The sequence below is a fragment of the Pelobates fuscus genome, chromosome 9 (assembly GCF_036172605.1).
Source record: "Pelobates fuscus isolate aPelFus1 chromosome 9, aPelFus1.pri, whole genome shotgun sequence".
Classification (NCBI taxonomy): domain Eukaryota; kingdom Metazoa; phylum Chordata; class Amphibia; order Anura; family Pelobatidae; genus Pelobates; species Pelobates fuscus.
The window spans coordinates 137,975,417-138,001,427 of record NC_086325.1 but is presented as its reverse complement, the minus strand read 5'-3'; the positions used below and the strand labels follow the sequence as shown (position 1 = coordinate 138,001,427).

Below are 26,011 nucleotides of genomic sequence, written 5' to 3'. Positions count from 1 at the left end.
GGGTCAGTGTGTGTAGTGTGTGTATGGGGTCAGTGTGTGTATGGGGTCAGTGTGTGTAGTGTGTGTATGGGGTCAGTGTGTGCATGGGGTCAGTGTGTGTAGTGTGTGCATGGGGTCAGTGTGTGCATGGGGTCAGTGTGTGCATGGGGTCAGTGTGTGCATGGGGTCAGTGTGTGCATGGGGTCAGTGTGTGTAGAGTGTGTATGGGGTCAGTGTGTATGGGGGGAGGGGAGGAGGGAAGGGAGGCTTTTTAATTAAAAAAAATAAATTAAAAAAAAAAATGTATTTAATAAAATATATTTATGTCCCCCCTCCCTTCTTACCTTTATTGAGGAGGAGGGGGGACATTTCTGGATCCCTGGTGGTCCCAGTGGGGAATCCCTGGTGGTCCAGTGGTTCCAGTGAACTCTAGCCCGCGCTCCAGGGCTAGAGTTCACTCTCGCGAGATTTGGAGCGTTGCCGTGGTAACCGCGGCAACGCTCCAAATCTCGCGAGAGGAGGACCCGGAGGAGCTGCTGGTAACAGCTCCCGGGTCCTCTCTCCCTCCCCTTCCGGTCGGCTGTCAGTAATGTGCCTGCGGACCGGGGAGGGAGATCACTGATCTCCCTCCCGGTCTGCAGGCACAATGCAGGGCTGGCGCTTGGGCAATGCCAGCCCTGCACTAGCCGGCAGGGGAGAATCTCGGGGGGGGCAATTGCCCCGTTGCCCCCCCCCTGGATCCGCCAATGCCTTCCTATGTCTTCTGTAGTCCAGTCAGCCAAATATGACTGATTTTGAGCTCCAGTATCCTCCTCCTGCAAGGCATTTCCTGTGTGAGAGGCTGTTAATTGGCAGATTGGAAATGATCCCCTTAACTTCATGTCCAGCCTCTCACACAGACACTGGAGGAGCTTGGTCAGCACTGAGTTTTACAACCTCTATAACTGTTCCTGCAACTCTACTACCAAGCATAGGCGGCTGACTGAACTACAGATGGGCACTGGGCAAAGCTCTGGTACTGATCTAACACCAGCCTACGTAATCTCCAAAAAGGCACATTATCAGTACTGAAAACAGGCACCCTTTACAGGATATGCACCTATAGGCAGCTGCCTAATGGGAATTCAAGAGCTGTGAATGGGACTCCTAAGATGCCTTGTGCATGCATAACATTCATCTAACTTTTCCCCTTAATTGCCTTAAATGCCAAACTGTGCCATAATAGCATTGTATTTAATGCAAATTGAAAAATTAGGGTTTTAAACAAGAGATAAATAAGGACACCCAACAACTCAATTTTAGATAGTTAAACTATGCCATCATCTCCAAAGTAATAGGAAACAAGAAACTGGTCATGTTCATAATTTCTTTATTTCCTTAATAAATGTTTTTGAACACATAATGAAAACCTAACTTTTTAATTTACTTTCTTAAAATGGTTAACAGATACCCTTTTGTTGATGATTGCCCATTTGCCTAATTTAACTTCTTCCAAATAAATATAATATCAGCTTTTAATGAGCCAGTTTTTTTTTTCCGAGGGAATGCATAGAAACACACTTACCTCTGCTGCAATTCTCGATGATCTGAGTTTGTCGTCCTCTCAGATGCCTGTTATGTGCATCTTTTTCCCATTGTGCCATGTGTACGGAATCATGACACTTAGCTCATTTGCATTGAGTGCCAGGCTTTGCCAGGCCAGGCTTACTTTTGATTCAAATGTAAATGTGATGAAATAGGTTTTACCTTAAGTGACAATATTAGGCAAACTAGCTGTTATAATAAAAAATATATATATTGTTTCAGTTTTTGTCAAGAGATTTGCAATCCTCTAAATAATTGCAGACCGTCAAATAGTTTAACGAGTAACCCCACTGCTATAATATTGGTTTATTTTTACATTTAAAAAGCTGAACAGCCAGTGATACTGTATTAAAGTCCTCCTTTTCTTTACCATATTTTATTTTACCAGGGTACGGAGGTGACAATAACAGGAGAGGGACAGCCATGCCTTTCGTGTACGGAGCGATGCCCTGGATTTCTTGCACACAGATGGAGGTAAGGACTCATTCTACACACTGGTATTATGTAGTACTATTTGCCCGCCTGTTATCTGTGGCCAGGGCATGGCATGCCTCTGCAAGTTTTGTTGTCTAGCTGTGTCTGTTCAGTGTCTACTCTAACTGGTATATATTGGAGTCTTTGTTTTCACCTGTGAATTCCATAGGGATCTCTAACTGTTTATGGAATGACATTCCCAAGGGTGAACATTCCATTGTGGGTAGGTCTTTAGTAGAAAAAAAAAAAATAGAAGGAATATAACGAAACGGCATTCAAATGTGTAAACAGCACTAGGACTTTTTTAAAATTACTCCATCTACACAATGAGCGTCCAGGACTCCAACTCCCACAATGCTTTGCCAGCTCCATGGTTGATCAAGCATAATTGGAGTTGTAGTTCTGTAACAGATGGAGATCTACCTTTTTGGCCTTGGCTGATCTGTACACGTATATAACAATATTGGGATGTTGGTTGAGGTTCCCCATTAAACAAACACTTTAGTGTTCGGAATACAAAGCTGGATTCCTAACGCTAAAATGTTACTCTGACCTCACCTTCCTGCAGCACTCAAAGGGTTAAATAACCCTTGAATTTGCTCACCTTCTGCTTCCACCACCACCGACGTCAGCCCTGAGTGCGAATCTAATCTGCATGCGCTGTGAGCGTCGTATGCGCGTTGGGACTTCGCCATAGAAAAGCATTCAGTCAGTGCTTTCCTATGGGGATTTTGAAGACGCTGGACTTCCTCATGCAAACTCCGTGAAGCAGCAGGAAGCATCTCTAGAGGTAGACAGCCACTAGAGCAGGAGTTAACCCTGCAATATAAGCATTGCATTTTCTCTAAAACTGCAATGTCTTTATATTGAATGGTTATTAGGGGATAGGGAAACTGCATCCAGACCACTTCAATGAGATGAAGTGGTCTGGTTGCCTACGGTGTGGTTGCCTTTAATATGACAAATTCAAAATATTTTCAAGAGAGTGCATTGCCATTAGAATATTTTTCATAGTAGGGGGTTAGCCTACCCTCCAAATGTCCCTATTTTGGGCCCAAATCCCTCTGTCCCTCATTCATTTATTTATTTATTTATTTCTATTCTTTATTTTTGTTATGCGAGTTGTTACAAAGCATCGACATACGCCACAACAGCGTGTTCAAGGTTCTACTCAGGTTATACAGTGGCATGAGGAATTGCACAATTTTGTATAATTATAACATTAACAAGCTTGGCTACGCAGTGAAGTCGTTGGAACAAGGTGAAATAGTTAACGCTTAACAGGGCTAGGTTGGTTGTACTAGTTATGCTGACATAGTTGTAGTGTGGTCTTATGATTTACAGTGTGACAGTAGGTGTGATGTGTGTGCTAGCTGCGCTGCTCTTGTGTAAGCTGTTGTGCAGTGAGAGGCAAATAACAGTGCAGTATTCTGCCTACAGAGTGGGGTAACTCCGCTACACATTCTGAACATTAATACGAACTGTTTTATCATGAGTAATTTGTGTTAATGCTATAGCACTCATATTGTGTTGTTACATTCGAGTCACATCTAGTGAAATCACTTTATAAAGGTTGTCACCCCCGTGGGTCGGGGCGACCCAAGCTGCCCCAGTAGGATTGTGTCTTCGTCCTGGTGGCCCCAAGGCTACACCGACAGGGGGGTTCCCAGTATTGTCCGGTACCTGCTCAGCTGTTTCCGTGCAGCAGGGGGTGAGTGTCTGGCAGAGCAGGCACCGCAGTACACAGGCAGTGGGTTTCTCGTTGGGTTCTCCTGGACTCCGACCATGTTGTGTGGGTCTTGCCTCTGCCATTTCTCTGAAGGTTAGTAGCAGCCTTGGTGGTGAGCTTGATGTTGCCCATATGAGTTTGCCACTTTTTGGAACATCTTGGTTTAGGCTGAGTGGGGAGTGAGTGCCTAGTGGGTGCTCCCGCTCGAGTGTCCCGCTTTGCTTCATGCTCGGAGTTCCCTGGCGGGAGTGGGTGTCGTGCGGCGCTCCAGCTCCTCAGTGCTGCCGCTGTTCTCTCCTCATGTGGGTTAATTGGGCCGCTTGATTTTAGCTCCGATGGCCCCGGGGGCCGGTGAGTGTTTCTCCGCCTCACTTTATTGCAGGGTTGGGAGGCAGGAGTCGCTTTGCGAGTCGTGATCGCGCGGAGGTAGCGGGTCTCTCCCCTGCCTCCTGCGCACATGGCGCCCACCATTTTAGGTACAGCGCCTGGGTCCCTCTTGCCCCAGTTGGGCTTTCTCGGTGTCCCTCTTTTTTTATCCTAATGTCCTTCTTTTCTAGGCGCTCACTATTGTTGTTGTGTCTCAGTGTATAACAGAGCTCTGCTGCAATAATACTCCCAGTAATGAGTCTTTAAATTACAATACAATTGTTTAGAAATTAGTCTGTGTAAATAGAATACAATGTCCTTATTCAATATTACATATTAATTTCATATTATTATTTTTATTATTATTAATGTCACCTAAAAATGTTCAGAACAGACCCGCACCTGACCACACCCCACCACTCACACCCCTAAAATTAAAGTATCCCTTTTTGTCCATTTCATATGTTGGAAGATATGGATTGTTATTTCAAGTGAGGATTTGGAGGAAGTGGAGCAAGTGTTCTACGTAGCCATGAGTGATATTAGTTATAATGAACAGAATTTTGGTAACATCATGAATATCAGCAACAGATCCAGGAACACCCTAATGTACCCTCTCTGTCCACCATTTAGGCCCCCTTTACATCAATAAATGTGGCTCTTATCTAGTTTAACATGAATCAAATAGAATGGATTGTATCTGTATTTATACCACGTTTCACACTGCTTAAAGTTGATATTTTAAACTTCCACATTTTAGAATTTTGTATTTTTTTTATATTACATTTCAAAGAAGTAATTCGTTTTTTTGTTTTTTGTTTTTTTTAATATCAGGGTTTTTTTTTCCAAGCAAAAAATTCTGGCCAAACGTTTGTAATTTGAATTCCAGACAGCTCACAATTTAGTAAAAAGACAACAACGAAAAATACAACTGGTAGACAAAGGGTTATTCAGTAAACTTTGAATTGTAGGGAATCTTAATCCGAATGGCAATATTTAGGCTAAAATAGCTCATTAAATTTTTTTTTTAAAAATCTCCATTTCAGAAATAGTAACTGTAACGGCACCCCCAGGCATAAAAGGGGTTAACAGCCGTTTAGGAGATATTCCCTTCCAGATATACAGGCAGCTACTGTAGACACCGATCCACCGAACCGGAGAAGCATTTGAATGACGTAAACAGCCTAACCAGAATCATACGAGTGCTGTAAACAGCCGAATAGGAAAAACCATACGAAAGGTTTACCCTCCTAGCAGTCGAACTGGAACAGCATACAATAAATCCCCCCCAAGAACGAGACAAAGCTCCGTGTTAAGGGTCAAGCAGTGAACAGACAGAGCTGTGGGTTTATTGTTCTTATATACACATTAGTACCACCCACAGGGTTTTGGAAAACAACCAATAAACACGTACAATACACTCAGACACTCCCACACAAAATCCTCCCCTCTGCCTGTGATACAATTACCTTACACAATGGGTAATGGAATTATCACAGACAGAGAAATACAGTTTTTCCACATTATTCATAACTTTAAAAGTATGCATCACATTCACATAAAACTTACATTTTCAGAATCAGCATACTCCAACAGCATAATACAAACATACGTCAAAATCATACAAATTGGTCCAGTGGTTCAAAAGATGGATCGTAGTCCTTTGTGACCAAATGAAGCATGGCTTTTCTGCCCAAAACCAGTTCCACAGAGTCTTCTATCCTGGAGATAATTGGGAAGTAATCAAATTATCTCCAAGGACAGAGGCAAAACTCCATTAAGCACATGACAGTAAAAAGACAGTAAAATACAATAAAATACACAAGGTTACATTTATTGCATAAAATACAGACATGCAACATATCTCCAGATTGCTAAGGTCTGAGCACACATGATTACTGAATGGCGCTCAGACCACACACATTCAGTTCAATTGCCATGGAGCCAAAGTCTTTCCCAAAGTCTTTCATTTTTAGAATGGGCTTCATGGCATAGCTATCTGGGGTATCACCGCTCAAACAGGGCAAGCACCGAATGACCTGGCTTTCATGTCTTTGCAGGGGAAAATCAAGCGTTTCAACATGGGGCCATAGTCTAAAGGCAGCAGGCGGGCAACCAGGCTCCTCCAATGCACAGTGGCGAGATTGGTCTCGTCACAGTAACTTGTCTCTTTCAGCCTTGAATTTTGCCATTCAGAATTAGATACAGTGTCTATTTATTTTGGGTTGGGAATGTTTAGTGTAAATATATTGCTATAGGCTGTAATTAACTGGCTAGACCGTCCTCTGCCCCAAATATCACCCAGCCTCACCTACTCCACTATAAGATCTATATAAGGAAGGTTATCAAGGTAACAGCAGTGCCTTCAGAGAGGCAACATCTGAAAGAACAAGAGGCAGATATCAGACAAACCCATGCCTGAGGGCACACTATAAATAGAACTAGCTATTATCTAACAATATTCAAATTAGACTTCATTAAAGCAGCTCTGTCACCGTCTGAGGGCTTGTGAGGGGTGTAGGGGAAGGTGAGTATTACCTATCTGAACCTGTCCCTTGCAGACGCCAACATCTTGTTCCGACTGCAATTTCTTCAGCTCTTGGAGTTACAATACCATTTTTTTTTTGTGAGGGGAGGACCGAGCTGCTTTAACATAAGGCTAACCATATTGTTGATACTTGAGGTTTCTGAGAAAAGGTTACTTTGTGGAATTCATTGAGGGAATTAGATGAATTAGAACTAATACACATAGCAAAAATGTAATTGTTGGGAATCCAACGTGAATTCCAATTAAATTTCAAATTTAAACATTTGATTTTTGGGACAGTGGGACAGGTATCTCAAACAAGGACTAACTATCCTGCTAGTTAGGGACAATTGGGGTGTTTGATGTTTGACAAAACAAATAGCCATTTTGACCAAACTTTAGCAATTTTTCCAGATATGGTAGAGGTTTGGCTTGTTGAGATCTGTCTGAAGATTTCAAACTGGTGGAAGATTTCATGAGACTATTCAACAGGTTTTTTGTTTTTGTTTTTGTTTTGTTTTCATTAACTTTGAAATGTGTTTTTTAACTCCCTATAATTGGTATTTTAGTGAATAAAATCCGTGTTAGATATTTTGTAAACTTCTCGCCTCTGACCTCTGTGTAACGCTCCATTTGCTTCTGTGACAGGAAGATTTGTCAGCATTGCCAATGCCCATGGGAAGAACATGGCAGTGCAGACACTCCCCAGGATCTGGAACGCTCGTTGTGCAGACTGGTACCTGGGGCACAGCGCCATTCTTTGTGCGACAGTAGTTCTGACAGCTCCTTGGAAAAGTATACATGGGTACCACCTGGATTAACCCCTGAGCAGGTACCAACATATCCGCATTTAGTGCCACCTTGGGTACTTCCCTTAATCTCTACCAGCTTGGTCATGTAAAAACTTTTTATTTATTTTTTTATTGTTCTATACGCTCATTGTGTGGCACTGCCAATTACTGCGACCACCTATCCTTCTTCTTCTGAACTTGCCACCTGTAATGGTCTATCTGGTTTTCAGGTTCAGCAGTACTTCAGCAATTTCCCAGAGGATAAGATCCCGTATGTACAGAGCAAGGGGGAGAGATACAGAATAAAGCAACTTCTCCACCAACTTCCTCCGCATGACAACGAGGTGAGGGGTTTGGAGATAGATCATGCCAATTTAGGCCCAGTATTAGTTTGCTGTGGCCTGCCTTTATTATCAAGCCTCTTGCTAAAGTAGTTGTTTTGGTGGTAGCTCTAGGTTTCTTACTTTGGTTAGACAGGCCAAAACATATCTAGTCTATGATAATATTACTATTACAAAGCCAGTAATATGACTGGAGATTTTTGTCAGAAATGTAGGTAACTCATTGGACAATGGTCAGGTATTTAGCCCTAATGCAACCATTATTCCCTTGAACAAAGCATTAACAAAAAAAATCTGTACATTTATTTATTTATTTCAATATGTTGTGCAAAGATACACAGACAAGTAAGCAAATGCCTCATGTTTTCAGTTTTTGAAAAGCATAAAAAAAAATATGAAAAACAGGTATATAATATAAAACTCCCACTTATCCTAGGTGGCTTTCCTGTATTACACATCATCCCCAGTGCACAGAAATATATAATAAGGGTTAAAATACTTACATGTGCTTCACCAGGCTCCAATTTAGTTACACAGAGCAAAAAAAAATGTAAAATAGGAAATGTTATGTTTATTAAGACAAACCTTGGGCTATTTACTTAAATATTTATAGTACATAGTTTACTTTCTAGAAGTTTCACAGACAGGTCTAATATTCATTGTTCTTACTTAAAGGGTCACTGCAGGCTGTAAATGATAATATCATTATTTTTTAATGCAATGTATAGCTATTGTAAAAAAATCAGGCCCCCCAACTGTCCTGATTTTGGTGGAAAAGTCCTACTTGCAAAACACTCTTTACCAGCCCTGTAATATTTTTGTCCTCTTGTATCCCACTTGCGCATGCTTGTCATTAAATTAGCATGTACTGTGCAAAGCACTCTTTGGCGCCTGCTATTGGGCTGCTCTACTGTTAAATGCCTGTGCCAAATTTTTGTCCCAGTCCGGCCCTCTCTGGAAGCCATAATTCAGTTGTATTAGTGAGCGCTAACACCAGAATTAGAGCTCCTAGAAATTGATCTGTATTAGTAGAGCATAATTGTATGCACTGTAGCTTGGGAGGTAGGGGCAGAAATGGTAAGCTAATGGGGTAAAGCCAAACAGATTACTACACCCACCCCTCCCATAACTAACTTTACCTTGCACATAATATATGTGTGGGAGCCTGGAGTGGCCCTTTAAAGGAACATTCTAAGCACCATAACCACTACAGCAGGGTTATGGTGCCAGAAGTACACTGGTGCCTCCCCATGTAAGTTAAAATGTAACATTTAAGAACAGGTTGCTTTCTTCCCTGGGGTCAACTGGGCTTAGAAGAGTTAACGGATACTGCAGCAGCAACCAGTGGACCACAGGTAACAAATCCAGGTATTCTAAAATGGTCTGATTACTTACAATGGGCGAGTGCCAGGGCACTTTTTGCACCATAAACACTACAGTGTGCTATAGTGGTTATGGTGTGTTAAGAATTCTTTAAGCTTCAGAATTCTCTTTGATTCTTGTGTTGTTTCCTTTCCCTGTATGTATTTTATCCTCTGTATTGCTATTTGCATGGTTTTGTGGCAGACCCCGTGCTGCTGTTTTGTTCTGTGCCAGGCCCAGTACTGCTGTTAGTTTTAGCCGGTCCTGTCCCAGGCCCAGTACTGCTGTTAGTTTTAAGCCGGTCCTGTCCCAGGCCCGGTACTGCTGCTCTTTGCAGGGAGACGAAGAGGACCTGCTGACGCTCTTCAGCCAAAAGAGGAAGGTGGAAAACCTGGGCCGTGGGTCTGTGCGTCCAGTCTCCAGAACCATGAGTGGGACCGTGTGCCAGAGGGTGAGACAAGTTTATTTAGTGTAAGATTCTTAATTATCTGCTTTCAAGAACATTTTGGGATTTTTAACGTAACCAGGGATGGAGGAAAATAGACACAAAAATCTACAATTTACAATTCTTTTATCAGTTCTACGCAACTTATGCGATAGCTTTGTCAAGGTTATGCATTTGTTAGTAAAAAAAATATGGCTTATTAGAAATGCAAAGGGAATACCAAGTAAATTTAGAATTTTTGTTTAAAATAAGAGAAATTAAAAAATAGATCTTCCACCGGATTACCCATAAATTACCCATAAGGCAGCCAAATAGAAATGCAGCTGCAGCAATTTCATTTATCACACAAGTGTAAGATTTATAAGCAATTGGGGGTGCATTGGACTCCCTTAGAACCAGAACTGTTAACCCCTTAAGGACACATGACGTGTGTGACACGTCATGATTCCCTTTTATTCCAGAAGTTTGGTCCTTAAGGGGTTAAGGGTAAGTAGTTACATAGTTGAAAAGAGACATGTATCCATCCAGTTCAGCCTTTCACACCTCTTGTTTTCTGTTGATTCAAATTAAGGCAAAAAAAAACAGTTTGAAGTGCTTTCCAGTTTTGCAACAAACTAGAAAAAAATTCCTTCTCGACCATAGAGTGGCAGCCAGATCTATCCTTGGGTCAAGAAGCTATTACCACAATAATTAAAAAATGTATCCCTGTTTGCAAGTATGTATCCACTTGCTGTTTAAACATCTGTACATATTCTGATAAAACCACCTATTAAGGCAGATAATACCACATCCTTATTGTTCTTACTGTAAAAAAAGCCCTTTCTTTTGTTGTAAACTAAATCTCCTTTTTTCCAGTCTAAATGTGTGAGCTTGTGTCATATGTATAGTGCTGAATTAATAGATTTCCAGACAATTTTGTTTGGACCCCAAACATATTTGTATATTGTTATGATTTCCCTCTGAGACAACGTTTTCCAAACTAAAAAGATTAAAATGTATTATCCTTCCTTCATTAACTAAAATGCTCCATTCCTTTTATTAATTTTGTTGCCCACCTTTGCACTTATTTTAATGCTGTGATATCCTTCTTTAGAACAGGTGCCCAAAATTGCACAGCATATTCAAGGTGTGGTCTTACCAGTAAAAGAGGCAAAACTATATTCTCATCCCAAGAATTAATGCACCTTTTTATACTACTGGACATTTCACCTGCCTATTGATATTGCTGTCTAATTTGTTGTCTATAACAATTCCCAAACCCTTCTCGTTTGTTGTTATCCCTAATTTACTACCATTTAGGGTATAAGTTGCTTGTGCATTCTTTACCCCGAAGTGTATTACTTTAAATTTTTTCACATTAAATTTCATCTGCCATTTGAGTGCCCTGTCCCTCAATCTATCTAAGGCCCCCTGCAGCAAAGCAATATCCTGCTCACATTGTATTAAAGGAAAAACCATAGGGTCAGGAACAGAAACATGTATTCCTAACATTATATTGTTAAACACACGATAAAGCCCCGGCTGGTCCCCCTGTCCCCCCAATATATAGTATAAATACCTTTATTCCAGTCTGCTGGTGCTGGCTCTGTCCTTGATCTGCTTCCTTGGCTGATTTCATCAGAAGTGGTAATCTCAGCCAATCACAATGTTTTCCCACAGGAAAGCATTGGATTGGCTGAGATTGTCAAGGGGGCAGATCAGTAGCAGAGCCAGCACACGCCAAACGCAGCCCTGGCCAATCAGCATCTCCTCTTTGAGATGCATTAAATCAATGCATCTCTATGATGAAAGTCCAGTGTCTTCATACAGAGGGTGGAGACACTGAATGTCAGTGCTGCACACTGACACTGATCCAGGAAGCACCTCTAGTAGCCATCTGAGGAGTGGCCAAAGGTGGCCTGGAGGTGTCCCTAGACTGTAACGTAACCACTGCCTTTTCTCTGAAAAGACAGTGTTTACTGCAAAAGCCTGAAGGAAATTATACTCAACAGAACAAATACAATAAGCTGTAGTTGTTCTGGTGACTATAGTGTCTCTTTAATCTAAAGGTTTGTGTCATGTTTGTTGTGCAAACACTGAAACATGACTTTCAATACCTATTTCAAGATCGTTTATAAATATGTTAATTAGAAATGGTCCCAGAACAGAACTCTGAAGTTGCCCAGGCAGGTTTCCAGTTTGGGTCCCCCTTCTAGACTACTGGGTTCTGTTCTGTGAGTGTTGTATGTGTGTGTGTGTGTGGTGGGGGAGGTCTAGATTATGGTTTTAACACTGTAGGATCAGGAATACATGTTTGTGTTCCTTACTATATAGTGTTTGTGTGTGTGTGTGTGTGAAGGCTCAGAGCTGAATGTGGGGAGGATGCTGATTGTACCTGTGTGTGCTGGTTGAGTGTTATGTGGGGAGGAGGCTGAGTACTGTATGGTTGGGGAGGGGGTACCTGTCTGTGCTGGTTGAGTTTTGCATGTTGTAGCCAGATTTTGTATGTGGAGAAGTCAAAGTGTTGTATATGTATAAGGGACTTTGAGTGTGAATGTTGTGTGTAGTGTCTAAGTGTGTGTGTTTAGCCCATCTCCTGCTTACCTTGCCTGGTGCTGCAGTGGGGGAGTGTTGTAGTATCCACCGGTATCGAGCTTCCTTGCAGTCCTGGTACTCAATGACTCACAGCGATGGCTGGGTGACCATGAGACGACAAAACTCCTTCGAACAGGTGAGATAACACAGGGCTTAGCAAGGAAATCTTTTTGATCTCCCTACCAACCCAAGGAGAACCTCTTTAAAGCCAGAGCTGGTGCTTCAGTCCCTAGGTGGCTGCCTCTGTCACCTAATAGATAAACTGGCTCTCCACAGAACTACTACTGGTTTAATCTATTTGAGTTTTTAGGCCTATATCACATTTATATTAAAAGTGTCATATACACTGTCTGAACACGTTGTTCAGTAGATTCAGATTTCAATACAATTTAGAGTTTTCTGAATAATCCTTTATGTTGAGGTAGATAAGATGAAACAAATTAAAAAGTCTTATAAGCAGTCAAACCACCTTTCCAGTCAAACTCCACCTTTCTGTAGCTATGCTTATCTCACAATAGAAAGTGGATGAGAATCAGATGCACATGAAAGCTGGGATCCCCAGGTAAGGTAAATACATTGTGTTCAAGGTGAAAGGCTACAGTTGAAAGCAAGTGGTGAGAATTCTTGTTGAACATGAAAGTATAGAAGTGAAACTTGTCATTAAGATTCTAATCTCGGTCACATTGCCCGAAGTCAGAAATCTGCACCAGGACAACAAAAACAGAGCAAATCGAAATTTCCATAAGAATGCCTCCTTGATAAATAAATAGCATAACTATCAAAGGGAAATCTCTTTGATATATAAACAGCACCATTAACATTTGAAACCCTCCTTGATAAATTAAAGGGACACTGCAGTAACCAAAACAACTTTAGCTGAAAGGTGCACTATCGGGTCAGGAATCCAAACATATCCCTAACACTATAGTTGTAAAATTGCTGTGTAGGTCTCTGGCCCCACTTGCTTGCCTTTAAAAAGGTATTTTACTTATCTGTTTGCCAGTGCCGCACTGGTCTCGCCATGGCTGACCCAGCCTTGCTCCGCCTCCATGGTTGCTGTTCTCAAATTTGATGATCTCAGTCAATTAAATCCTTTCCCACACCAAAGCATTGGGAGGCTACTTCACATGCGATGCAAAACACCACGCTGTAACAATCAGCATCTCCTCATAGAGAAGCATTAAAGGAGCACTATAGTGCTAGGAAAACAAACTTGTTTTCCTGGCACTATAGGGTTATTAGGGTCCCCCTCCCTCAAAGCCCCCCTCCCACTTGGCCGAAGGGGTTAAAACTTTCTCCAGCGCCGGGTGGCACTGGTTACCTCTTCTCCCCCATCGACGTCAGCTCCGAATGCACATGCGCGGTCAGAGCCGCACGAGCATTCAAACCGCCCAATGCTTTCCTTTGAACGTCCAGCCTGTCCTCAATGCGACTTTCGCATTGAGGATTGCGGAAGCGGACTTTAGTGGCTGTCAGGGAGACTGCCACTAGGGGCTGGATTAACCCTCAATGTAAACATAGCAGTTTCTCTGAAACTACTATTTTTTTTCAGCTGTAGGGTTAAAACTAGGGGGACCTGGCACCCAGACCACTTCATTGAGCTGAAGTGGTCTGAGTGCCTATAGTGGTCCTTTAAATCAATGCATCTGTGCTGTCTGAGTGACTGCCACTATAGGTTCTAGGCAGTAATGTAAACACTGAGTTTTCTCTGAAAAGACAATGTTTACATTAAAGAGTCTGCAGGGACTTGCTGTAGACACCAGAACAATTACATTAAGCTGAAGTTGTTCTGGTGGCTGTAGTGTCCCTTTAATGAAGCAGTTTTTTTTTGTGTATAGATGATGCCTCTGAAGTGTCACTGCTCAATTATCTGCCATTTAGGAGTTAAATCACCTTTGTTTCAGTTTATGCAGTCCTAGCCACACAGACTGCATGAAATGTTGGTAATTTTCAATAAGTTGTTAACTTACTTTAGACGTTTTTTTTTTTTTTTTTATCTCCTACTCACACAGAAGGCTCTTGCAGGGCAGATCTGGATGAAATGAAAACTCTAGGCAGCATAACAACTTAATTACAGCAAAGTTGTTATAGTGCCTTGAGGTCCCAGGTGCTGACGCCGTGAATGGTTAAAGCCAAACGGATTAATGCCTTTAGCTCCCCAGTCACAAAATGGTTTGAAAAATGCACATCATTTTTCTCAAGCCTTTTTTTATGAATGGGGAGCTACTAATTGTTTAGAGCATCAGCAGAAGCTCTCAGCCAATCAGTGGTGCCCCTGTTGAGGCTTCCTGTTTCATGAATCAGAGCGCTGCAGAATGACTCGGCAGAGCTAAATGGCACTGGATTCAAGACTTAAACCGTTTGTAAGCTTAGCTCTAATTAGTGCAATACAGTGGCAATATGAACACAATTGTGCTGTACTTGCTGGGGTCAGTTCTCTTGTGACCCCAGTTGTGAGATACTAGCAAACAAACCTAGCAATACTTTACTGACTTTCTTTTTCTGATTATCTCTAAGAAATATTATAGATCCTGATCTCACCCACAATAGCCTAATAGCCTTCATTATTTTCGATGTTTTCCTAAATAATCTAGCAAATGCTAAAATGCAATTTCTAGTAAGTTCACTACCAATATGACATGGCTACAAATAAAGTATCAAAACAGGTTGTTGTTTATTTAATGACCTTTTGCAAATCAGCTGTTAGTTTAGGAACAACTTGATATTTGTCAGTGTGTGTATATTTGTGTGTCAGTGTGTGTATCTGTGTGTCAGTGTGTGTATCTGTGTGTCAGCGTGTGTATCTGTATGTCTGTGTATGTGTCAGTGTGTGTATATCTGCATGTGTGTTGATGTGTGTATCTGTGTCTTTGTATCTGCATGTGTGTCAGTGTGTGTGTCTGTGTATCTGTATGTGTTTCTGTGTATGTGTGTGTCTGTGTATCTGCATGTGTTTCTGTGTGTGTGTGTATATACATATATATACACACACATTTGGGGCAGGGGAATCTGTGGCTGAGGAGAAGCTGGGAGAGCCTGTGGTAGAGAAAAAGGGGAGATGGGGCAGAGAGAAATGTTTACATTTGATATAACCGCAGTCATAATAATTACAAACATTTCACTAATATGAGGGGTACAATTTATGGAAATGGGCTGCCGATGGGTACTCAAGTGAAAAAAGGTTTGGAACCACTCATCTAGCCCATCAGACCTATAGGAAAATCTACCTTTCTTGCCAGTGACACCTAGTGGATGAAAGGGAGTACTGTACTTACAGCAACCATCCTAAATAATGATAGTAACGGTAGAGTTTTAAAATCTTCATGACGTAAGTGTAAATTAAGAATATGCAATAGACAATTTTTTTGTTTACTGTTTTGAAGAAAACTTAAAGTACTGGAAATAGTACAGAGGAGGACTTCAAAATTAAAAGGAGAACAGAAGAGTTTAACCCCTTAACCCCTTAAGGACACATAACATGTCTGACATGTCATGATTCCCTTTTATTCCAGAAGTTTGGTCCTTAAGGGGTTAAGGACCAAACTTCTGGAATAAAAGGGAATCATCACATGTCATGTGTCCTTAAGGGGTTAATGATGCAGAAAGCAAGAAAGATTAGAAAAATACATAAATGTCCAGAGGATATAGAATCCAATAAACACAAAAAGGTTCCTTGAGAAATATAGAACTAATAAAGTATTAGAAAAATATATACAGTTAGATACATTTTATTAGATATTAAGAGAACAGACATAACATAGACCCATTGAAAATAGCCACAAATAAATAAACGCTCTATATAATGACAAGTAGGGGGAGACTCTATGGTAGACGGGATGGGATGTTAGCTGAGGATAATAGGGATGGGAGTTAGAGAACCTAATAAGGTTTGTATATCTACTGCAGTAAACCTCTTGTGGCTATAACAAAAGGTAATTGAGGGCCCTATAAATCAAGACCTCTATTATAAGTCAACTGTATTGAATCAAATGTATCCAATGTAACACTGTATCAACACAAACTGCTACCTGAAAGATTGTTACAAATAATGGGTTTGTATCCCAACTGCTGTAAACCTCTTGTGGCTATAATAAAAGGCAATAAAGAGCCCTGTAGATCAACACCACTATTATGGGTATACTATATTGAATCAAATGTATCCAGTGTGACAGTGTATCAACACAAACTGCTACCTGAAAAAATGTTACTCCTCCCATCCTCCTTCTTGCAACAATGCAGTATGGAGGCGGGCGTGATTATCGACAAAGGGGCGGTACACTAAGGGCGGGGTGTAGGATACGAGAGCGACTAATCGGCATACTTACTACACGCCCCCTAGCGCCGCAATTGGTCGCGGACATCACGTGAGCCATGGGCACTTTTAACGCAGGGCAAACAGGGCAGCTGCCCTGGGTCCAATTACTCCTGGGGTCCCGAAGCAGCTGCACCTTGTGCCCCACTGGCCTCAAACATTTCTCCCCCCTGGGCGGTAACCCGCACACTAAGGAGCCCCACTGGGCCCCTTGCTTTTCGGCAGCCGGCTGGGAGGAAGGGATGGCCGCGCGTCACTTCCTCCCACAAAGAGAGGAGCGTGCGCGGGAAAGAAGAGTAGGCAGAGTGGAGGGGGACTGACCGAGAGAGCCAGACCCCAACTCCTTCAGCCACCAGCAGGAAAGCCAGCCTCCAAGGTAGAAAACTGGAGGGTGGGTTTAAAAGTGTAAATTTTGTGTGTGTGTGTGTGTGTGTATGTCTGTGTGTGTGTCAGTTTGTCTGCCTGTGTGTGTCAGTAGGTGTGTGTGTCAGTATATCTATGTATGTCAGTATGTCTTTCAGTGTATGTGTGTCAGTATGTCTGTCAGTGTGTGTTTTAGTAGGTCTGTCAGTGTGTGTGCGTCAGTATATCTGTGTGAATGTGTCAGTATGTCTGTCAGTGTGTGTGTCAGTGTGCGTCAGTATGTTTGTGTGTGTTGTCAGTATGTGTGTGTGTGCCAGTTTGTCTGTCTCTATATGTGCCATCTGTATGTTGTCTGTGTGTTTTGGTGTATCTATGTGTGTGTCTGTATATTTGAATGTATGTCATGTGTATCTGTGTGTCTGTCTGCATGTTTTTCAGTGTGTATATATCAACAAATACACCCCTGCATTCAAACTTCAACACTACGTACAAACACACATCTGTGTTACACACCAAAATTATATGTAAATACACCCCTGCATTCAAAAACCAACACTACACATAAATACATGCTTGCAGTCACGCCAACACCACATACAAACATATTTCATACAAAAACCTGTTTACATTCAAACACACAAAAACTGCTTAGTGCTAAATACAAACCTGCAAACACGGGTAAATGGTAGAGCCCCACCTGTCAATGCATTTCTGGAGTTGCACGACAAATGGGGATCTACCTTTTAATTACCTATGCGATAGGGAGACCCAGAAAAATTCTTGCACCTCTCTACTTTAGGTCCGCCACTGAGTTGGGGTGGAGGACGTGATTGCACACCAGGGGGCCCAAGCAAATGCTTTGCGAGGGTCCAGTCAATGTTAAAGATGGCCCTTCGGTGAGCGGTTCCCTCGAATGCCCCGGATGAAGGCGCTTTAGTAGCACCGAAACACACGTTGAAAGTAACCTTTTTTTCAGGTAGCTGTTTGTGTTGATACACTGTCACACTTTATACATTTGATTCAATATAGTTTAATATGCAGATAGACCATAAACAAGAACGTGGTATGCAGTAGAATGTGACAATTGAGACTCCATATTTGTTTGACATTTATAAAACTATATATTTTTTAAATATAAGCATCCCCTTTTTTATTTTATTTTTTATTTTTTTTTACAATTCAAGCATATAATAGATAACAAATGTGTTAAAACTTGATCTTAACGTATTTGAGCTCCCTCCACCCCTCTTTGTACAACAGCAATGAACCAGTTACTTTTTGGAACCTAAGGTAGAATTGAGCCATGCCTCACAGTGACATAACACAACTTATTGCAGGCAGGGTAAAGCAGTCTGCTCAATGCTGCATAACAGCCTAAAGTAAAATGAATTTGTGAGTTACTGAAAAACACAAGATATAACCATTATCGCCACGGTTATTATCACTTCTTAATGACTGAAGGAATTTGGAGGACGTAGAATACATAATTATGAATTAAATGACGTAGAGGAAGCTGTGAAAGATGCATCGTAATCACTGCTTTTATATGTGTGAAATTCATATAGAAGTGTATTACTGTTACTAAAAGTGTGACCATTTCTCTAAAGGCTGTCATGCATTCTTGCCTTTTGGAGACATTTTTGTAGAGAAGTTAACTTGGTTGCAGCAGTCTGTATGGATACATTTCTAATCTTATGTACATCTCCTTCATATAATATCCACTTCTTGTCGTACTGATTTTATTTTATGTATGGCAAATGCGTTATATCTCAGGAAGGGTAGACTTGTCAAATTAACTACACATTACTACGCATTTTGATAGAGCCTTTGTCATGTTTCGTTTTGTATTTTTGTTTTTAACTTTACAGTTTTCCTTGAAATAAATGTTTGATCTATGCCAGTGATAATTAACCTTTTGTGACAATCACTGAAATTAAATACATGGTAGGGTTGCCAACTCATCAGTTGTATTATTATTATTATTATTATTATTAATAATATTACTGGCATTTATAAAGCACCAACATCTTCTGCAGTGCTGTACAGTTGTGGGAGCTTACAATCTCAAGGTTAAAATGATGTGTTGAGGCAAAAGGTAGCAGGCGGAATATAGAGGTAGCACATGCGTAGGACAAGTTCAGGTAAGTAAATGCACCTTAACAAGGCCCCCCGGCCATCAGACTCCCAGCGAAGATGTCAACGTCGGGGGAGTTTGAGAATTCGAGAAAAGTCCCCAAATGGTGACAATGCCGCTTTAAGTGATGATTGCAGACACTTGTAACTTGTGTGAAGGGAATGAGGAAGTGATTGAGTGAGATCTCAAGCATCGGGCAAAGCATGCTATGAAGGAGGAATTACGGTGTAAAACTAATTCAGCAAGCCATATATATAACAAACATAACCAAATTAATTCTACAAGGCTAGACTTTTCTACTGTCAGAGTGGACCACATTGCTCTTATAAAGCCAGTGTGCTACTACAGCACCAATATATTGTGGGCAATTTCCTAGGACCGCATCGAATAATATTCCTTTATTAGACACAGACAACTCACTGAAATGGTGTGTGCACCAAGGGGTTAATAACCACTGACATTTATCTGTCTGTCTGTCTAGAACAAACGCCTAACCTAATGAAACCCTCTTATCTTCAATTGTGCAGTGTGGGCATCAGATCAGTGCTGGCGACGTGGCTGTTTTTGCCTCCCGAGCAGGGCTGGGATCTTGCTGGCACCCTCAGTGCTTTACCTGTGCCCGCTGTTTTGAGCTGTTGTGTGACCTCATCTACTTCTACCAGGAGGGGCAGGTGTATTGTGGGCGACACCATGCTGAGCTTCAGCGCCCACGCTGCCTGGCATGTGACGAGGTGAGAATATCACACTGCATGGTATTAACACTCTCTTCTCACTTGTTGGGGAGTTTTCCTTTGCAGAAACATTGTGATCCTGCCTATTAAAATGTCTCGGTTCCCTATCATTTCATGTTTATACATTTCCATGTATTTTGTGCAATCTCTATATTTATAAGAGAGATATTTATATCCCGCCACTCAAACTAGGTCAAGTAGATTTTAATTTAATTCTATTCATAGCGTGTTTTCTTCATTTAATTTTTATTGGATTGCACTTCCCACATTTTTAAAGCTATAAAGAATAAACGCACACAAAAAAAATTGAATACAAATATTCTCATCAGAATGACCTTCATTTAGAGGTAATTCCCATAAGCTGATTTGATTTTGCAATAGTAAATGCAACCAGGAAATCTTAGTTTGTCTCATTGTTTGTAGTGGTTTATAGGCTGCATGCAGCAACCTGCACATGCATACATATACCTTTTATGTGTGCCATGTAAAAATGAATGAAAAGCATGATTGCAAGGTTCTGTTGATAAGATCTGCTAGCTTAGTCTGTGGTAGAGGAATTATGGGATTTTCTCATGAAAGAAAATAGAAGTACTGGGATTGGCTGAAATATTTTCAGCCACTTCCTGATTTTGGCAAAGCTTTCTGTGGGTCTGCTGTAAATCCTGGTTATTTCCAACAAACTTAAAAAGTAATCAGATTTGTATATATTATATTTTTTAAAAAATCACTTAAAAATGGGAAATCAACCTCACTCTGACGTGTCCCTGTAAATATTTCACAGCAGTTAAAATCTTGCTGTATCCCTGCCAGACACTTAGTATCCTTGTTTTATTACAAACTATTAATCTGATTAACAGGTAAAAAATAATAACGTGATTCCCTTTTCATAAAAACACACTTTCAAGCAGGGTCCTCATTATCCTATTGTTCTTGTAACATTTTGTAATTATCTCATTTATTGTTAAATTTCCCCCTTTTTATAATATTGTAAAGAGCTGCGGAATAAGTTGGGGTTGTATAAATGTCAATAATAATACAGCTAAAGGGGGACGGGGCCTGGTTGCAGAGCTGAGAGGAAGCAAACCTCAGTAGCTCCTACTGAATACAATGATTAATGCAGAATTGAACTACCCTAATGACAATTCAGCGAAGCAGTAAGATCATCAAATGGCACAAAATGATACCACCCGAGCAGCAGTGGGGACAACCCTCGCCCGACAAGGTGACTGAGGCCTACAAGCAGGGCAGGCGCGGGAGAGGCCAAAACAGCATGGATCTCTGCGCCTGGGCCCTCGTCCCCCCCCTTTGGACCGGTGGGGGTCATCCCGGTCTGCCTCTTGGAGGAGAGCACTCACTGACAAACAACTGGGCACATATCAGATATATGGAAGCCACGAGGCCCAACCAAGATGGCCGACGGCACCACTTCCAACACGATGCAATCCACACCCAGCGACTGGGCAGCAGCTTTCCAAGCACGATTTGCAGGGCCGCCATCAGGGCATGACAACCGCAACGGTTGTCATGGGCCCGGCGGTCCTGGGGGGCCCGGACTGCTCAGGTCGTCCGGGCCCCACATTCAGTGGGAACATACCGGGTCGCAGGGGGCCCTGCGACCCCGGTATGTACCCACTGGGCCAGCCTCTTCTCCTGGGGGGCCCACCAGCCGGTCACCTCAGGGCCCCCCAGAGGCTGGCCCTGCTGACACCCGGCGGGCGCGCGAGGGAGCACTCTCCTCTGAGTGCTTCCTCTTCAGCTCCCTCGCGCACCGTACTGATGCCGGAGCCGGAAGATGACGTCATCTTCCGGCTCCGGCATCAGTACGCGGCGCGCGAGGGAGCTGAAGAGGAAGCATTCAGCCAGGGAGAGTGCTCCCTCGTGCGCAGGCGCCGGGTTTCAGGAAATTTGAGTGAGTGAGTGGGGGTGGGGGAGAGAGGGAGGGAGGACATTTGAGTGAGTGGGGGGGAGACGGAGGGAGGACATTTGAGTGAGTGGGGGTGGGTGGAGACGGAGGGAGGACATTTGAGTGAGTGGGGGTGGAGAGGGGAGGGAAGGGAGGATATTTTTTGGGGGGGAGACGGAGGGAGGATATTTGAGTGAGTGGAGGTGGGGGTGGGAAGGGAGGAAATTTGAGGGGGGGGAGAGGGAGGAAATTTGAGGGAGGGGGGAGAGGAGGGAGGAAATTTGTGGGAGGGGGGGAGAGGGAGGAAATTTGTGGGAGGGGGAGAGGGAGGAAATTTGTGGGAGGGGGGAGAGGGAGGAAATTTGAGGGGGGGTGAGGGAGGAAATTTGAGGGAGGGGGAGAGGGAGGAAATTTGAGGGGGGGGAGAGGGAGGAAATTTGAATGAGTGGGGGGGAGAGGGAGGGAGGAAATTTGAAGGAGTGGGGGGAGAGGGAGGGAGGAAATTTGAAGGAGTGGGGGGAGAGGGAGGGAGGGAATTTGGGGGGGGAGGGAGGAAATTTTGGGGGGGAGGGAGGAAATTTTGGGGGGGAGGGAGGGAGGAAATTTTGGGGGGGAGGGAGGGAGGAAATTTGGGGGGGGAGGGAGGGAGGAAATTTGGGGGGGAGAGGGAGGAAATTTGAAGGAGTGGGGGGGAGACGGAGGGAGGATATTTGAGTGAGTGGGGGTGGGGGGAGAGGGGAGGGAAGGGAGGAAATTTGAGGGAGTGGGGGGGAGAGGGAGGAAATTTGAAGGAGTGGGGGGGAGAGGGAGGGAGGAAATTTGAAGGAGAGGGAGGGAGGAAATTTGAAGGAGTGGGGGGGAGAGGGAGGGAGGAAATTTTTTTGGGGGGAGAGGGAGGAAATTTGAAGGAGGGGGGAGGGAAGGAGGACATTTTTGGGGGGGAGAGGGAGGAAATTTGAAGGAGTGGGGGGGAGAGGGAGACGGAGGATATTTGAGTGAGTGGGGGTGGGGGTGGGGGGAGGGAAGGGAGGAAATTTGAGGGAGTGGGGGGGAGAGGGAGGAAATTTGAAGGAGTGGGGGGGGAGAGGGAGGGAGGAAATTTTTTGGGGGGAGAGGGAGGGAGGAAATTTGAGGGGGGAGAGGAAGGAAATTTGAGGGAGGGCGGGAGAAGGAAGGAAATTGACGGGGGTAGGGGGAGAGATTGACATCCATCACACACACACAATGCACCCCATGCACACAGAAAAACACACAATGCATTACACACAGACACACATACACAAGCAATGCATCCCTTACACACAGCAACACACAATGCACCCCTTCCACACACTCAGTGCATCCCTTACAGACACACACACACTGCATCCCATACATACACAAACTCACCTTGCAGCCCTTACACATACAAACACAGATTCACACAATGCATTCCTTACACACATCAGGACATCCCCCCCTCCCCCCCCCCCCGCACACACACACACACACACACATCAGGACATCCCCCCACACACACACATCCCTGTGAACAAACTCATTGGTGGAACATGAAGGTGGACCCTGGGACCCAGACCTTGAGCTGTGTAAAGGGCCCTCAAAAAATGGAGCTGCTTCCCGTTCTCCCAGAACATTGATTTTTGTGACCACAGTTACAAACCGCCTCCAGAGAGCCTGTTCTACACCAGACCAGTGGAGCCAGACGGCAGCAGTGGAGCCCAGACCTAGAGCTGTGTCAGGGGCCCCAAAATTTATGATGGCAGCCCTGACGATTTGACTCTGTATGCCAGCGATTCTGGGAACGCTTGGAGAACAGGCACCAGCCCCAACACAGGTCTGCTTTATGACCAGAGCAACACAGGCACAACAGCCAGCCAAGAAGCTGTCCTCAGTATGGCTAAAGACCGAGGCGCAGCCAGAAGGGCACCGACCGGGCAAAGCATCCAACTGAGCTACCTACTCTCACCATGATGGCCCATCGTGGACTAGAGCCAACTGGGGGCAACCCCCAACCACCCACACCTGCAAAGGAAAGCGCAACGCCAGCAGAAATATGCAGCCCCACACCGGGAAAGGACTCAGCCCCAGTAAAGAGGCAAGTAGTAAAGGCTTACAGAAAGTCCCTGAGCAGGAGGGGTGCTTCACCGGGACTGCGCTGTGAAGCTCAAGCGAAGGCACAGGATATCAGGGCACAGCTGAGGGGGCACACCGTCATCTTTTCCAGGCACGCCAACAAGACCTCCCAAGTGGGCATTGGCTGAACTGGCGTGGACTGTCTCGTTATGTGGCCCACAGCTTTTGACCCGGCTCACACAGTGAGGACTCTCTCTCTCCACCTACTAGAGCCAACAAACGCTGACTAGCTTAATGTGTGTATTTATGGTGTTTTATATACCGAACTAATGTAGACAAGTTAAGTCTCCTTTGATAACTGAAACATACATGTGGCCTATAATGTTTTGCAGATAAGTCGCTTGACATGGTGCTGACACAAAATATGATTATAACTAGCCTGTGCCTCAAATAGCAGCCAAGAGGACCTGCCTAGATAGCACTCATACATCATACTGTATATAACATGCGACTAAACAAGGTTTTTGTCTTGCTTCTGCACGGGCTGTGTATGTCTCACTTAACTTGCCACAGCCAACCCTAAGAACCCACTCCAGACACGCCTGGTCTGGAAGACTCGGGCGAACACACCCTTAAACATAGAGATATGTCGAGGTTAAGCATGTATAAGGTTCTAATATGTACCAGATGGGCGACAGGGCCGCCATCAGGAGGTGACAACCATAACTGTTGTCATGGGCCCGGCGACCGTGGGGGCCCGGACTGCTTTGGCAGTCCAGGGCACCACGATTACTCTCTGATCCTTTATATAGCGATGATCGCTATATATAGGTGCAGCCGCGGGCCCCCGGCTCCCTATGCTTGCAGATGGGGCCCAGCGGACTGCAGCTGTACTTTACAGCATTTCCCTCGCTCTCACTCCCGCGAGACGTGCGGCCGTTAGAGCGTTGCCATGGGTTACCATGGCAATGCTCTGCGTGGCGCGCACACCACATCTCGCGGGAGTGAGATCGAGGGAAATGCTGTAAAGTACAGCTGCAATCCGCTGGGCCCCCACTGCAAGTATAGGGAGCCGGGGGGCCCCACAATGCCACCGGACCACCAGGGATCATGGAATCTCCCCCCCCCTCCCTGAACCAGGTAAGAAACAGGGAGGGGGGAATAACATTACATTTACATGCATCCACTACTAAACACACACACACACTGAATTCACTACACTAACACACTGCATCCACTACACTAACACACACTCTGCATTCACAACACTAACACACACACTCTCTGCATTCACTACACTAACACACACTGCATCCACAACACTGACACATACTCTGCATTCACTGCACTGACACACACTCTGCATTCACTGCACTGACACACACTCTGCATTCACTACACTGACACACACACTGCATTCATTGCAGGGGGGGAGGCCGGTCGGGCGGGGGGCCCCAGACCTTGTGCTTTGTCAGGGGCCCCAAAATTTCTGGTGGCGGCCCTGTGTTTAAATATTAACGAGTTTTACACTACTTATAGGAGGCTATGTCAAACCACGTTTAAACAAATCTCACTAACAAATTCTTGATTGACACACCTATATTTAAGTTTAAGCAAAGTTCAGAATGTTTGTTGTATGCACTCGTGTTTCTCACAATATAAAAAAAAAAAAAGTGCAAGCTCACCAATACCCCAAATGTAACGCTTATTATGGGGCCAGAGAGTTGCCGTTGGGGTACCTCGGGCTTGTATATAATTACTTTATGCACTGCAAAAAAAAAATAATACAGCTAAAATGCTATAATTTTACTTTTTTCTTTTTATATATCTATAATTTCTCAGGTGATTTTCTCGACAGAGTGCACACAGGCTGAGGGTTACCACTGGCACACAAAACACTTCTGCTGCTTTGAGTGTGAATGCACTCTGGGAGGCCAGCGCTATGTTATGAAGGACAGGCGTCCCTATTGCTGCCCTTGTTACGAGAGGATCTTCTCCCAGTACTGTGATAGCTGCGGAGAGAGCATTGGTAAGAGAAAAGTTAGACACCAGGGGGCGCTCTAGGGTTACACTTCATCACTATTTGGGACAAGCCACCCACACAGCAGCAAATAGTACTGCGCATTCTGTGAGCCTCAAATGGCTGAAATTAGAATGCCTTCAAACCACTAAACTTTAAAAATAACAGTCCACTCTGCCCAGGCCCAGAGTTGCTTAAATCAGACGAGAAACATGAGCCCAAAATCAGGACTGACGTGAATGCATATCAAAGAATCCCTTGGGAATCTTAATTTCCTTTTCAGTTGGCAGAATAGAGCATATT

At 43.6% G+C, this 26,011-nt stretch overlaps 1 protein-coding gene across 2 annotated transcripts in view; it reads left to right on the top strand.

Moving 5' to 3' along the window:
* The window catches only part of PRICKLE3 (prickle planar cell polarity protein 3), a 36,354-nt gene that overhangs the window by 8,764 nt on the left and 1,579 nt on the right, over positions 1-26,011 (top strand). Inside the window, exons 2-7 of one of the 2 annotated variants that reach the window (XM_063432511.1) lie at positions 1,952-2,037; positions 7,308-7,491; positions 7,681-7,794; positions 9,467-9,604; positions 19,509-19,712; positions 25,531-25,717. In XM_063432511.1, coding sequence (XP_063288581.1) covers positions 1,952-2,037; positions 7,308-7,491; positions 7,681-7,794; positions 9,467-9,604; positions 19,509-19,712; positions 25,531-25,717 — 913 coding nt within the window. Of the gene's footprint in view, positions 1-1,951; positions 2,038-7,307; positions 7,492-7,680; positions 7,795-9,357; positions 9,605-19,508; positions 19,713-25,530; positions 25,718-26,011 lie in introns of those variants that run through there. The other variant, XM_063432513.1, reaches the window with a different exon arrangement.